We start from the raw sequence: 14,949 nt of genomic DNA, 5'->3' as shown, positions 1-14,949 counted from the left end.
GGAGCCTCCACTGGGACTCTGAGCTTTTTGCTTGAGCGGATGGGGTAGGTTGGGGGAGGGTGGTGGATGAGGAAGGGAGGTGACAGGGTCTGTGGACCTGAGTTGGCTGTAGGGCACCAAGGTGCCCACGAGCCTCAAGATAGTGGCATGATTCCTCCTCCTCAGAGCACGGTTCAGATAGAGATGGACGATACTGAATATTGGTCACAAAGCAGCAAGCACATCCTACTGTAGACACTGAGGGGACTTGGAACTCCAGTAGGGCTTAATTGCAGTGACTTCACGCAGGAAGGGAGTGTTAAACTCCTGTGGAAAGAAAGGCCTTGGATTCCAGGCAAGGAACGCTGACTGAATGAAGATGCAGGTTCTGGACAGGAAAAACACTGGGAGGAATTGGTGTTTGACAGTCCTGGTGACAGAGAGGAAGACTGAGACCCGAGGGGCAGTTTTGAACTGTGTGGTAGGAACTTGGGGATGAGAAGGAAGTGAGGAATCTCACCAGGTCTTGTGAGCTGGGGTAAGTTGAGGAGTCTGTTTCTCATTAAGTACAGAGGAGGGTTTCATCACTTACAGGAAAACCACCCGCTTATCTGAAATCTGACCTACTTCGGATTGGAGCCAGACAGGGCTCCTGCATCCCACAGGGACACGCAGGCTGGAGTTGTCCAAGTCACTGCATCCAGCCAGCCTTCAGCAAGGAGCCTTCAGCCGGTACCACCACTCCCACCATCCACAGAGGCACTGAGGACTAAGGTCGCCCCTGGGGTGTCACAGTGAAGTGAGGTGGTGAGGTAGGCTCAGCAGGGCCCCAAAGGATGAGGTCCCAAGGAGTCAGCTGCTCTTCCTGTATCCAGGGCTCTGTAGATGGGGTTGCCACACTCCTTCCCAAGTTGCCATACTCCTGGGATTCAGTGGTTCAACTTTGTCACTTTAGGGGCTGTGTCATGAAGGACCTGGCAGTGCTCTGGGTTGGGAGGCAAGGCATGTGGGTAGGGAGAGTCCTGGTGTCTTCTGCGAATGGACAGATTTAAGCCAGACATCTTTCAGCATCCTCCTGTGTCCCATCTCCTCTGGTTCTCCACAAGTAGTAAACCTTTTTAAACTGCAGAGCAGCATGGGGGATCCTAGTTCCCCGACCAGGGATTGAACCCATGCCCCCTGCAGTGGAAGCGCAGAATACCTACCACCAGGGAAGTTCCAAGCGACTTTTTATTCCTACTATAAGATGACATTTTACTTGATGGTTGGAATTTCCTGGTCACCAAGAGAAGTAAAAGTTAGAAAATGGACAGACTCTATTTGGGAGGGCTTCCTGAGGTAATAACCTCAAGTCATCATAAATAGGAAAGAGAAGACAGGGATGAGGGAGACCAAAGGAGGCAAGAGGGATAACTTGGCTAAAATTGGCATGGCAGCAACAGCTGAGGGACTGGGGCGGGGGGAAGGGTGGTGGAGGTGCTAGTCAGAAATTGATTCAAATGGCCCAATAAGGTGTTGGAGGGGCCTGGGGCAAAGCCCAAGTTGACCAGGACAACGGAGCTGAGGAAGCTGGGATCCACAAGGAGCAGACTTAGGAACTACACGGAGATGGCCCAGCTGTCCCAGAAGAGGGCATTTCAGCTCCTACCCCAATGCTCTGACCCCTGGGCAGGAACCCTGCCTCATCTTTGTTCCAGCTGGGTGCTGAACTTACTGACCAGGAAGCCGCAGTCTTTTGAAGGGATGGCTGAAGTTTTGAGGGGTGGCATGGTGGTAGATGGAGAAGGTGATGGCACCCCACTCCAGTACTCTTGCCTGGAAAATCCCATGGATGGAGGAGCCTGGTAGGCTGCAGTCCATGGGTTCACGAAGAGTCGGACACGACTGAGCAACTTCACTTTTACTTTTCACTTTCATGCATTGGAGAAGGCAATGGCAACCCACTCCAGTGTTCTTGCCTGGAGAATCCCAGGGACGGGGGAGCCTGGTGGGCTGCCATCTATGGGGTTGCACAGAGTCAGACACGACTGAAGTGACTTAGCAGCAGCAGGGTGGTAGAATGCTCTGCTGCCTGCTCCCAACCTTTTTTGTACCCCCTCCCTCTGCTCAGCTTCATTTCAGGTGGGGCAGATGTTCTAAGTCCAGTAGGGGTAGCTGAGGGGTAGAGCCTAAGTGGTAACTGCCCCTAGCCCTCCTTGAGTGGGTTCATGCTGTAGAATTAGGATAGCTAGGGTTGGGGGGTTAACATCGTTCAGCCCCCTGCCCCTGCCCTTGGTCCCCTGAGCCAGAGTTACAGGGCACCTTACTGAGACTGTCTACTACATTAGCTGAGGGAGCTGACCTGATAAAGGGGACAGCTTAAGGGAGACAAGGGCTGGAAAAAAAAAGGCAACAGCGGAGGCAATGGTGCTCAAGGGACTGGAACCAGAGGACAAAGCTGGAAACTTCACTTGCCACAGGGCCTTCTGCAGGCTCTGAAGGGGATCTGGGGCTCAGGGGAGGAGACTCCTCTCTGATATAAGAGGGTTTTGAGCCCGGGAGAGCCCTGTCTAGAGGAGGCTGGCAGGATGGAATAACCATGGGGAGATTGAGTCAGCTGGGAAATGCCCTTCCCTTCCTGGCCCGAGTGGTCCCTACTGGGGCAGAGTAACCTGCCCAGCACAATTGCAAGGCTCCCTTTCCTGTATGTTACTCAGCTTCTCCATCTGAGGTCTCACTGTAGCCCGGGGCCTCCGAGGGAGTGAAATCAGCAGGATGGTGTGGGGGTGCCCATGGCTGTGGGGAGTGGGGAGAAGGGGGGCTCCACTGCCTGCGTCATCAAGGCTGGGCCTGCGGCTGGAGCCCTGGGGAGGACCCGGGCCTTATCCTAGGGCCTGGGAGGGGCCCTACGGTGTAAGGGGAAGCAAGTGCTTGGGATGACAAGATCCGCCCTGACTACCTCCAGTTCCCTGTCATTTCCCCTCTCTAGAACTCATTTTCTTATTTGGTTGAACCAAAAAGTCAGTCACAAAGGATTCGAAGTCTCTTCTAGCCCCACAGTCCTGCTCTGCCAAGCCCCTTGCTTGCCTGGTCTCATCTGATCAGTACAGCAGCCCCATAGGCAAATAAGACATTCCTTCCATTTCAAAGGAATGTAGGGAACAGTGGTGCAGAAAAAAGCTTCCCTGTTAAAGGTTGGGCAGTGTGTTAGCAAAGCAGGGCAGAAACCTGGCAACGCTGGTGGTCAGGGTCTCCCCTCTGGCGCTGCTGAGCTGCCCCTAGTGGAGAGGAGCACTCACCTCTTCCTAAAGCAGGCTCTGCTCCTTCAGAGACACTGAGTGTGTCACTAGGCATTCCTGACCCCTCCCCAAGCCTGCCCATCCTGTTCTGTCGTGAAGTCTAAGGAAATCTCATCTGCTGACTTTGATTCCCGGCTCATGCTATACAGCAAGCCTCTCCTTTTTCTACCTCCTCCGCTGCCACAAGGAATCAGCCACCAGGTGACTCCCTGAGTCTAATCTAAGACCTTTCTTGCACTTTCAGCCTCTCCTCCCCAAAGCCATCTGCTCCCCTCCCCTCCACACCCCCCACCTTCCCCCCCCACCCCACCCTGTTTTCCCTCCCACCTCTTCTCTTGCTCAGGAGGGAGTTTAGACCTATAGGCAGAAGGAAGTGGAACCCCACTCTGTTGACTCAGCAACTGTATTTCTCCTTGAGCTGATTAGCACTGAGTGGAAAGGAGGGGAATTCACTAGTCACTGGGGCCGGCCCTGCCCCAGGCTAGGGGTGGCATGGTGGTGGCAGCACCTAGACCTAGGGAATATGTCTTCAGGGAGGGGTCTGGGGGACTTCTGTGATTCTGGCAAGTTCACAGCGGCCCTTGGGAGGGAGAGAGACCCTGATGGACACTGATCGTCTTGACTGAACTGTCCTAGAAATGAGGGTAAGAACAGGGTGGGACCACAGGAGTACCAGAAGCCTTGTGAGTAGTTCCCGGGGTGGGGGTGGGGGGCAGTCTCTGCTCTGAGTCCTCAGGGTGATCCAGGGGCAGACACAGCCCTGCCTCAGAGAGTCCCCCATCTGAGACAAAAAGAGAACCCAAGACAGATTCTTCTAGGTGGTTGAAGCTTAGAGTATGGAGCTTGGCCACAGGGGCAAGAGGCCCTGAAGTGGGTCTGGGAGAGAAGAGGAAGCCTCATAAGAGGAATGGGGGAGGCCTAAGCCCAAGAGGGGGTAGCCGTTGCAAAGGGGCCCCCTATCCTTCTAAGGGGCTCACACACAAAGGTTAAGAATGCCCCCTCCCCCTTCCAGTCCTGTGCTTGGCAGGGGGGTTGAGGAAGGAGGTGCGGGGGCTACCTTTCAACCACTCCCCTCCCTGCCCCTCTTTCTTGCCTGGCAGCCCCCAGGCGATGTAGTCACCCCTCTGCCCCTGGCTAGCTGCCTAGCCCACCCAGGTTAGGGAAGGAATACTTTTCAGAGAGCAGTCTGTGTCCCTTGCCTTGGTGTCTTCCCACCCCCAGCCCGTAGATCTGTGACCCTTGCCCAGGTATCTTTCAACCACCGGCCGTTCTCCCCCCATTGCGATGGCCATTTGACAACTTGCCTTCCACAATATAAGAGAGTCAGAACAGAAGGAGCCTGGAGTACTTGAATCCCTGTTGGGGGAGGTGGTTGGTGATGATTTATTAGCCAGACAAGAATCAACAAACAAGTCCTAACATCTGTTCTCGCCAAACCATTCCTCAGACAGCAGCAGCATTGGACCAGGGCCCAGACTCAAAGGCTTGAGGGCCAAGGAAATCAGACTCCAGGAGGGGAAACCAGGGTAGTGGGATGCAGCAGGGCCCTCCTAGCCCTCTTCCTTAGAGGCAAGCACTGAGCCACTGGATTCTTGGAGATTCTTGGGAGGGAACCAGAGGGTGTGTCCCTGAAAGGAAGCAGACCCCACATTTGCTCCTCCTGCCTCCAGGTTTCTTTGTGTGGGCCCAGACCAGTTAGGGGAACAGGGCTAAGCTGGGATCTGGAGGAAGGGAACCAGCACCCAAGGCCCCCATGCAGCAGAACTCTGGAAAGCAGCCAGATTTCTTATCTGAGGAAATCTCAGACATTTCCCATGGAGAAGAGTTAGTAGAGTGGGGTACAGAAAAGAGCACTAAACAGAAGAATCAGGAAGCCTGGGTTCTAGTCCTTGACCTTGACTAAGCCACCATCCCTCTCTGGGTTTGTTTCTAAAAACAAAGCTGGAGTTGGACTTGATCAGTAAAGGCAAAGGAGGTGCTGCGCCTCTTCTCTCACCCATGGCAGACATCACTAATCAATCATGGCGTTCTTTTCTGCTGAGTTCAGATATGACCTTAGCATCCTTTCCAAAGCAGTGCTCTAGGCAGCCACAATCAATGGATTGGAGTTGGCATCCAAGGTGACACTTTTTCGCCGTCTTTGCAATAGATGATGGCTGAGGTCCTTTCCAGCTTTGATCACCTACAGTTTGTTCCATTTACATTTCCTGAGAAGGATGGCTGGGTGTGTGTGAAGGTCTCTGGACCCGCTGTTCCAAGTTATCCTTCCCCAGCTCAGACCAGCTACTGAGGAGGCCCCAGGGGGAGCCACGCCTGTCCTCTGTCCTGAAGCACTTGTCTAGCAAGGTTGTGGGGGAGAGTGTGCCCCCAGCGGGGTAGGGGCTGGTGGGGCACAGTAGGGCCGTGTTCAGCCACGGAGTTCTCAGAATGTAGTTGTTGGCCACCTGGATTCTGTGGAGAGAAGGATGGTCCCGGGTCATACCCTCTACCTTCTGCCTCCTAGACTTAACCTGCAGCCTTTGATCTTAACAGAAATTGGCCTGCAAAGAGGAGGTCTAAACCTCTCTCATCCATTCAACAAACATTTCCTGAGCACCTGCTCTTTGTCAGGCACTGTGCCTGGTGCTCTGGAAACGAGATGAACAAGTCCCATCCCTGCCCTCAGGGAGCTAATACTCTGCTGGGGGAGGGGGGTACGGGTATCAACAATCAATGATGTGACAGGTATGTAGAAAGCTTCTGTGGTGAGGTCATGGGAAGTCTTTGCAGAAGTGGGGAAGGGTGGGCAAGCTGGAGGAGGATTAGAAGGTTGCTGGGCAGTAGGAAGGTATGTTTGTAGGAAGTAGCTATAGGCAAAGGGAATGGCGTGTGTAAAACCTTGGAAGGTTTGAAACCACTTGGTGAGTTTGGAGAAATGTGACCAGTTCAGGGTGGATGGTGCAGCTGGTAGTAAGACCAAGGGGTTGGCTCCCCACCCCACCTGATTATGGAGAGCTTTGTGGGCCTGGTAGCTGTTTTAGAAAGACCATTCTGACTTTCTTGGGGCAGTGGATCAGAAGTGGCAAGATTGTTGGCCAGGAGATCACATAAGAAGCTCTTGGAAAGTCCTGATGAGATATGATGGGAGCTAAAACTGAGGAAAGGAAAAATATATTTAGGAAAAGACCCAGCAGGAATCAGTACTTATAGGGGAGTGAGGGTGAAGAGCAGGGAGATGTCAAGGCAGCCCTGTGAACCTGGCTTGAATAGTTGGATGAGATACCAACTGGGAGAGGGAACACAGGAGGGAACAATCAGGGGAGTCAGGTGAGGATACTTGGCTGTGCTGAGTCCAGAAGGCTGTGGGATGTTGGGGAGCTGAGCAGAAGCCTGGAGAGAAATTCACATAGAGACGTAGATTGCTGACATCAGCTCTAGGACGGCAGTCAGGGGTGTGGATAAGTGTGAGCAATCACAAGGGCTGAGGGGGAGCCTGAGGTGCCAGCATTGGGGCGGGGAATGGAAGAAGGGGGCAGAGGCAGAGGGACTGGGTGGGAGCTGCAGTCTAAATAAACAAGATCTCACTTGATCAGTGAGAAGACCAGGCAGGTGTGAGGATTGCAGGAGAGGGGGCATGTGCAGGAGGGGACATGCAGGCACCCCCTCCCCTGAGCTCATCTTCAGGTGCTCTTCTTAAGGAAGGCAGGGCCCTCAAGGCTGAGGGGAGGGGGCCAGAATGAGACAGGCCCAAGTTCAGACTGGGGAGGAGAGGCAAGGTGGAGGCCAAGATTCCTGCCATAGGGTGGGGTCAATCTCAGTGGGTTCTGAAGAGGGCCAGCCTGGTGAGAGGGACACAGGAGCAGGTGGGCGAAGGCTGAGGGGACCTGCAGGGCCCTCTGCTTTCTCTGAGAAGTGGAGAGGGTGGGGACTTGACACAGGGGAGGCAGGTCTCAGTAACTCTAAATACAGAGGGGCCTGGAAGAGGGTTGTTGGCAGTATCAATACTCTGTTCTTCCCATCTCTGACCTTCATTCACCCTGACCTAGACATCCAGTCTGAACACGGTCTCCACCCTCTCAATCTAGCTTTCAGAAAGTCTTCCTTAGGGGTCTCACTTTTCCCTGCACCCCCATTTACCTGGCTGCCTAGGACAGGCCTGGACTGGCATTTCCGTAGGACTTCATGCCTGAGGATGCACTGCGGGTCCTCACTCCTTGAATCAGGCTGCCTCACCTCCACCTCGGCATAAATGTTGCTGGGAGCTTCCCCAGGGCTGCCACGGCCCATGGCGTAGAAGTCGATGGGTTCATCAGGTTCGTTGTAGATGGGGTTGGAGGGCTTGGGCGGCAGGGCTGGGCGGGGTCTCGGAGCAGGGCTTGTGTAGACTTCGGGCTGCAGCTGAGGTTTGGCGGGGATGGGCGGCTTGGGCCTGGGCGACTGGGAGGGCTAGGAGAGAAGGCGAGCAGGGAGGAGAATTGTTGTTTAGTCGCTCAGTCGCAACTGACTCTTTGCGACCCCGTGGACTGCAGCACGCCAGGCTTCCCTGTCCTTCACTATCTCCCAGAGTTTGGTGAAACTCATGTCCACTGAGTCAGTGATGCCAAGGCAGAGAGTGGGTCGCTGGAACCCAGGCTGAACCTCCGCCCCCTGCAGACCGTCTTCTTACCCCACTGGCCCCGCCCCCTCACACAGGCCGCGCCCTCCTTTTCGTCCCCCGGCTCCGCCCCTCCCTCAGGCCCCGCCTTCTCTCCCAGCGCTTTGGGTCACATACCTGCTTTGGCTCCCCAGCTCCATCTCTCTGCGTGAGGGCTATACTTCGTTCCTTTTTGAGAATCGGGCTATACTGAAACGGTGAGTCCTGGCTTTTGCTTCCAGAGTCTGATTCTTCGGTCCTTAGGGACAGTCCTGCGGGCTCAGGAGTCTGCGGGGGTAGGGGGGGAGGGAAGAGGGGAGAACAGGGTGGGGGCGGGTGGAGAGAAGAAAGAGCCCTTGGGGATGTGGTGCCGGAGGGATGGCTGGTGGGAGTGGACAGGTGATCCAAGGAGGGCAAAATAATCTGGTCCATGTGGAGAATGTCGGGGTGGGGGTGCAGCAGGGAAATTTGGGTGGTGCTGGGTTTCTGAGTGAGGCAGAGGGCATGGAGATGGCAAGGAGACTGGGAGGTTGGACAATTGCTCTGATCACAGGTGATATTTAGCATTTAAGGTAACTTCATCTGGAACACAGGCCCAGACCAGTCACCATTTGGTTGTAAAACTGCAACCAGACTTTACAAGTCTTTAGCCTAAAATTTTTCAGCTTGGGGATAGATCTCCAAGACTTCCGTGCCCATGTTTACTTCTGCAGCTGCAAGAGGAGTACATTACACAGCTAACAGCTAGATTTTAGGGACAGAGACACTGCCTCAGGGGAGATGAGCCATATAGGGTTCCTTCCCACGTTAGGTGTGCTTTTAGCTCAGCATTTATCACTGGGTTCACGAATGTTCTCCACACGTGTGATAGTTTTGGGAGGCTCAGCCCATAGGGCTTTTCTCATTTTTCTGCAATCTGCCAAGTGCGTGTCTCCATCTGACGGTGTTCAGGCGCTTACTGCATGGATTCAAATCAGAATTCTTTTTCCCTGCCCTAACCCCCTAAGAGGTCTTAGCATTCCCTTTATGAATGTAGCCCTCTGGGACTTCCCTGGTGGTCCAGTGGCTAAGACTCTGCGCTCCCAATGCAGGAGACCTGGGTTTAATTCGGGGAACTAGATCTGACATGTTGCAACTAAGACCTGGCACAGCCAAAAAAAAGCAGCTCTACCCTGCTGCTGAAACCGCAGCACCTTAGGAGTCAACCCGGACACCTCCCTCCCTTCCTCCCCACATCTTATGGAGCACAAGCCCTGCTCCTTCTACTGCCTAAATATCTTCACGTCTGCCCACGTTCTCCCTGCCCACAGCTGCTGATCCCGTTCAGGCCTCCTAAGTCCATCACCTCCTCCTGCATCATCTTGCCCTGCCAACCCATTCTCCACTCCGTGAGCAGAATGAACCTGCAGAAGTTCCTCTAGCAATCCTTCCATGGCTGCCCGTTGCTCCAGGATAAAGCCCAAACTCCAGAGAATGTGAGTGACAAGACCCTCTGAGGGCTGGTCATAGAGCTTGGTCTCTGACAGTTGTGCCTTCGGTTCTCACAACTCCAGCTGGCTCCCCTGACCACCAGTCTTTCCTACATCCTGTTCCCACTGCTTAGGAATCTTCAGGTCTCTGCTTATTCCTCACAAAATTCCACGCAATAGTTATTGCTAGGCACAGTCCCTTACCAACTTCTTTGAACGGATTCCAACCAAGCTTCAGGAGACTATTCTTGCCCAGGTCAACAATGACCTTCTGTTGGCCAAATCCAATGGTTAATTCTAGACCCTCTGGCATCTGCTCTTCCCTGATGGATTTTCTTTGCTTGGTGTCTAGAGCATCACACTCCTGGTTCTTCTCCTTTCTCTCTGGCTGCTCCTTCTCAATTTTCTTTGTGGTTTTTCTTTGTAGGTTCCCCCTCATTTCTGCAAACTCTCAATGCTGGAGACTTGGTATCTTTTCTTTTCCATCTATGCTCATTCCTGAGATTTCATTCCTCCTGAAGGCTTTAGAATCAATCCATCTACATACTGATGGCTCCCAAATGTTGATTTCCAAACTAGACTTCTGTCCTCAAATCCCAGTCCATCTATTGCAATTGCATAACTGACATCTCCATTTGGATACTGAATGAATGTCTCAAACCATGAATGTCAAAACTGAACTAACTCATGATCTCCCATCTCTCCCAGACTTAGTCTTCTTGTAGCCTTCCTCATCTCAGTCAATACAACTCCATCTTTCAACATCCCTCACTCAATCCTGCAAAAACCCTCTTAGGTCCACCTTCCAAACAGACCCAGTGTTCCACCTCCACACCCCTTCACCTCTACCAACATGGTCCAGGCTGCTGTCTTCTCTCCTGGAGTATTGTAGTGGCCTCCATCTGATTATCTATGCCCCTCCCAAACTTCCAGATCATGTCATTCCAGATCATGTCACTCTTTAGCTTGTAACTGCCCAGTGCATCTCATGTAGAATAAAATCCCAAATCATACAAGAGTCCACCGGGCAGCCCTTCACCCCTGTAATTTCATTTTCTACCTCTCTGTTCATGCTAGCTTCCTCAGTGCTGTTACTCTTATTCACACACATCAAGGATCCTTCTACCTTAGGGCCTTTGCACCTGCTGTGCCATCTACCGAGAATGTTTTTCTCTAGTTATCTGCATGCCTTTTCCCCTCACTTTAGTCAGACCTCTGTTCAAATGTCCCCTTACCAGAGTAGCTTTCCCTAAAGTCCCTGTGTAAAATAACCCCAACTCCGTCACTCCTCGTTTCTGTGTTCTCTGCTTGTCATCTGTATTACACATTCATTGTCTGTCTCCTGGCACTAGACTGAAAGCTCCATGAAGGTAGAGACATTTGGGTCAATTTTGTTTGGCGCTATTTCCCAGTGTCCAGACCAATGCCTGGCACAGAGTGGGCCCTCAGAACTGCCTGAACGTCCTGGGGGAGGCACTCTCTGACATGGCTCCCCACCATGCGAGCCCAATGGCACCCCACTCTGCATTTCCTCTCTCATCACATTCTCACACTTGATTCCTATTATTTGTCTTTGCCGCTGTTAAGTAAGTTTTGTGGGTTTGACACCCATCTGCCTTGTCTCAGTAAATATCTCTTAATTTAAAAAACAAATGGCCCCGGGAATTCCCTGGTTGTCCAGTGGTTAGGACTTGGCGCTTTCACTGCAGACTTCAATCCCTGGTCTGGGAACCAAGATCTCACAAACCGGGCAGCAAGGCCAAAATAAAACCACAAAAACAAATGACTTCTGGGCCTAGCTGACCACTCCCAGTCCCTTCAGTCTTCGTGTGACTGAGCTGGTTTCTCAAGGACCCCTCCACCAGCACGCATATTTCTGGAAAGGCAACCAGCGGAGATGTGTGGAAAAGGGATGTCTGCGTCCTCCGTGGGAATAGGAAAGTGCCTGGCGAGGTCCTGCGGCCTGAGTTCTGCCTGGGGTGAGGGGGCGGGGGCCTGGCCTTAGTCCCCGGGGTCAGGGTCGGTGTCAGGGCCAGGGGTGGGGATGGCGTACCTGGCGGGCGAGGGGTTCGGTGAGCGTCTCCCCGTACGGGCTGAGCGGGCACGCAGTGTAGTGCAGCAGTAGATCCTGCAGCCGCGCGTGGGCGCTGTCCTCGCCCAGCACCACGTGGCGCCCGTCCCCTAGCTGGGCCAACAGGAAGTGGCGGCAGCAAGTCCGGCTCCTGGAGACACCAGGCAGGATTAGATCTGCTCCCTCTTTCTGGCCAGGACACCAGCACGAGGCGTGATCTCTATCCTCCGGAATGCGCGGGTCTCCCATCCTTAGTAGCCTGGGGCCTGGGCTTAGACCCCTCCACCCCTGCTGGGGGTCATCATGAAGTTCTGCCCCTCACGCGTTCTTCAGCACCAAGTCCCGCCCCCTGATTAGCCCAAAGTCCCGCCTCCTTGTTGCCTCCCACTCCCACACCCCCGCGCAGTGCCCGCCCCTCACCTGTAAGTCAGCACAAAGGTCACGGCGCTCTCGCTGAAACGCACCAAGTAGCATCCCTGAGGCTTAGTCTCCAGCAGCCTCTCGGCCTCTCTGAGGATGATGGAGAAGACACGGAGGGCTGCTCAGACTTTTCCAGCCTCACCTCCTGTCTCCCCGGCTCTCACAGGGGACCCCTACGCCCAACCAAGCCTGCTTAAGTGGACAGAGAAGGGTGGAGGCGGGAGAGAGAGGATGTGGTCACCGTACTCCAGTACTCCCTCTGCAGGGACTGGGCGTGGACACGGACCAGGGGTTCCACTCAGGAGACCTCCCAGCCCTGCATCCTCCTCCTGGCCCCATCCTGGAAGGGCAGCCTGGAGTGGGGAGTTCAGGGGGTCAGCACTGTGGCAGCAGCAACGGGGATGGTATTAGATTTCTAGACTTCAGAAGTCACAAGTTGCATGGAGGAGGTAAGCATAGAGATAGATACAGGAGAAGTGAAGCTGAGAAGTGGAGGAGAAGGGAGGAACTGCAAGGGAGGGAAGACAGAGGAGAGGGCTGGAGAAAGCCCGAGGTAAAGATGGAGGGAGACATGGAGGGAGAGAGACGGAGGCCGAGGAGGAGAATGAGCACTAGAAGCCTTAGAGACAGGAGGAAAGTGGAGGCGCAGGGTAGGGGCTTTGGGCTTGTGCCTCTTCGGTGGTCTTCCCCAGGAGAGCTGTCTAAGCAAGTAGCCTCAGAACCTCCAGGAGTCATAGCCTGGCTTGTAGCCTCAATCTACTCCTGATTGACGGCAGGACCCAGGACTGGCCCCTGCCCCGCTCTGAGGCCTGTTTCTTCCTCTGTGACTCACCTCCGGGTGATGAAACCGTGGAACCAGATGGGGGCCGCCCCGTGCTGTAGGAACTCATGGGCCTGGGTCTTCTGGAACCAAGCCCGAGTCTCGGCCTGTAGGAACAGAGCTTCTTCCCTTGGCACCTCCTCCTTCCCAACATCCTTCGGATTGCAGGCAGCTCCTGGGGCCTGGAGAGGTGCCTGCATGAGAGAAGAGTTCAAGGAGGGGAGAGGTGGCCGTGATCAGTAGCCCTTCCTCTGACTCTAAGGCAGCTGCTGCCTCCTTATCCTTACACCTACTTGCTCTTCGACTTGTGGAGAAAGCTCCCTGTCCCCGTTCCAGTTGCCTCTTTTAGGGTATCGTTTCCCAGAAAGTCCTTCCCAACGTCTGATTTGTTTAGCTCAAGCTGTTTTTGTTTCCAGGGAATTTCCTTCCACTTCCCTCTGGGTCCTGTGGGTCTTTATTCCAGTAGCAGTGAGCTGTTAAACTGTGCTTAAATGGGACTGGGGCCTTCCAGATGGACAGAAAGCATTCCCTGGCCTGAGGGGTGAAGGGAGCGCCAGAGGCCAGAACGAGAAAGGGCTCACCCTACATACAGTAGGAGGGACCGAGCTAGTTCACAGGGAGGGTTTCCTACTGACCGGATGGGTGAGGAGGACTGAGATGAGGATGGGCAAATGAAGGCAATGGACAGAGCTGTAGATGCCTACTTCTGGAGTCCACTGTACCCATCACTTGTGGACTCACCCTGCGCTTCCCAGGGACAGAGGAGAAGCAAGTGGGCCATTCAGCAACTGGAGGAGGTGCTCCTCATCTCCTTGCCCTTCCTCTGGGCCCCTGGCCATGGCGGCAGCCCCTGCTCATTCCTGCTTTGGTCTCTGTCCACCTGCAAGCCCACCCCCAGGGGAGGGCAGGAGTAGAGGAGGGAGCTGCACCCCGCAGATTTCCACTCACCACAGCCTGGCCAGCTGGGCCCCTGGGGCTGGGCCAGACTTCCTCAGGGGCCTGGAGTCGTGGTCCCAGAAGCAAGCCCGGGCCCTGGCAGCTCCTGCGGTTCAAGTCCAGGGGCTGGAAGGTGCTGAAGGTTATGGCCGGGGCTTCTCGGCTCCCTGTTAGCACAGAGAGGTTTCTCAGTCAGGGCCTGCGTCTCTCTCTGCCGCCCACCACTCTCCCAGGCTCAGGCTCAGGCCCTCCATTTCCCCCACGGCCCTGGCAGTCCAATCATCGGGGACCTGAAGGATAGGTACAGTCATGACAGCAGGAGAAATGCAGGAGGGATGCGGAGATTGTTTCTCAGGGAGGAGGAGTAAGGAGCCCAGGAGGCCTAGAGGGCTGAGGTGACAGAGGCGCTTGTCCGGGAAATTGGGCCCAGGGAGGACCGCAGGGAAGCCAGCTGGCCCAGCAGTTCCGGAATCCGGGAATGGAGGCAGATCGCTTCAGTGCAGGCCCCTCTTCTGGCCCAGGGTCCTCTGCCTCCCATCCCACTTCATTCTCCTGCTTCCTCCTCTCTCCTGTCGAAGAAGCTCTCAGCAGACTGTGTCCCCTTTATCCTCAGGGCTGCGTGGAAGTGGCACCCGAGGTGGAGGAGCAGGAGCTGTGGGCCTCCTGCCAGTCAGCCTTGCCAGAGTGTGGCAAGGCGTGTGGCCAGGGTGTGGCCCCTCACCTCTGAGGTGGGAGCTTAGGCCCAGAGGGGAGGAGAGAGGGGTCGTGGGGGTCTTGAGGTTCCCTCCCACCACGTTCTCCAACTTCACACTTACCTTGGGGGCATATCTGGGCCAGGGGGAACTCCATGGGGGGCAGCCTGAGAAAGGAGCCCCTGGAGCAGGGTGTGTGTGTATGGGCTTTCAAAAGGTGTGCATACTCAGCAACTCATCTCTCCTCTCACCCCAGCCCCCTGGGGCAGGAAATGTCGCCTCACCCACAGCCCTAGCCCTCGCGGAGGACTCGCGTCATGGAAAGCCGTAAGACAGTTGTCCCTCCCCCGGAAGCCAGGCGCTGGAGGTGGTGGTGGTGTGGTGTTTGTGTCGTTGTGTGTCTGGGTATGCTGCTGTCTTATCTCCATCACTCCTGATTCTTTCTCCACACCCTCACTCCAGACTGGGGCTTCCCTTCCTCACTGTCTCTCTTCTCTCTCTCTCTGTATTAGCAGCGGCAGTGGGAACATCAACTTCAGAAGAATAAGCCTTATAATGTGATGGGGCTTCAGACTCGTTGAAGATTCATAAGCAGGACTTTGCTCTTACATGAGGAGGGGAGGGGGCAGAGCTGCAACAGGAAGAATGTGGGTCAGACTTTTGAAGGACCTT

General features: G+C 54.7%; 1 protein-coding gene and 1 long non-coding RNA gene across 4 annotated transcripts in view; one reads left to right on the top strand and one right to left on the bottom strand.

The window, feature by feature from the left end:
* Positions 1-4,755: 4,755 nt before the first annotated feature.
* SH2D2A (SH2 domain containing 2A) lies at positions 4,756-14,538 on the bottom strand. Of its 2 annotated transcripts, none has more exons than XM_006051948.4 (8): positions 14,401-14,538; positions 13,598-13,752; positions 12,662-12,843; positions 11,830-11,919; positions 11,392-11,560; positions 8,008-8,157; positions 7,374-7,682; positions 4,756-5,708 (listed from the first exon to the last, which is right to left on the bottom strand). In XM_006051948.4, the coding sequence occupies exons 1-8, from the start codon at positions 14,432-14,434 to the stop codon at positions 5,541-5,543; spliced, it is 1,257 nt and encodes a 418-aa protein (XP_006052010.3). In that variant the 5' UTR covers positions 14,435-14,538; the 3' UTR covers positions 4,756-5,540. The 2 variants fall into 2 exon arrangements, with proteins under 2 accessions (XP_006052010.3, XP_025143425.2); XM_025287640.3 differs by lacking the exon at positions 4,756-5,708 and adding an exon at positions 6,261-6,390.
* The window catches only part of LOC123333967, a 30,446-nt gene continuing 23,176 nt past the window's right edge, over positions 7,680-14,949 (top strand). Inside the window, exons 1-3 of one of the 2 annotated variants that reach the window (XR_006551595.2) lie at positions 7,680-8,087; positions 9,180-9,344; positions 14,534-14,604. This is a non-coding gene — a long non-coding RNA (uncharacterized LOC123333967). The remainder of the gene's footprint in view (positions 8,088-9,179; positions 9,345-14,533; positions 14,605-14,949) is intronic. The other variant, XR_006551594.2, reaches the window with a different exon arrangement.

Source organism: Bubalus bubalis, chromosome 6 (assembly GCF_019923935.1).
Source record: "Bubalus bubalis isolate 160015118507 breed Murrah chromosome 6, NDDB_SH_1, whole genome shotgun sequence".
NCBI classification, from domain to species: domain Eukaryota; kingdom Metazoa; phylum Chordata; class Mammalia; order Artiodactyla; family Bovidae; genus Bubalus; species Bubalus bubalis.
This window is presented reverse-complemented; position numbering and strand designations above follow the sequence as displayed.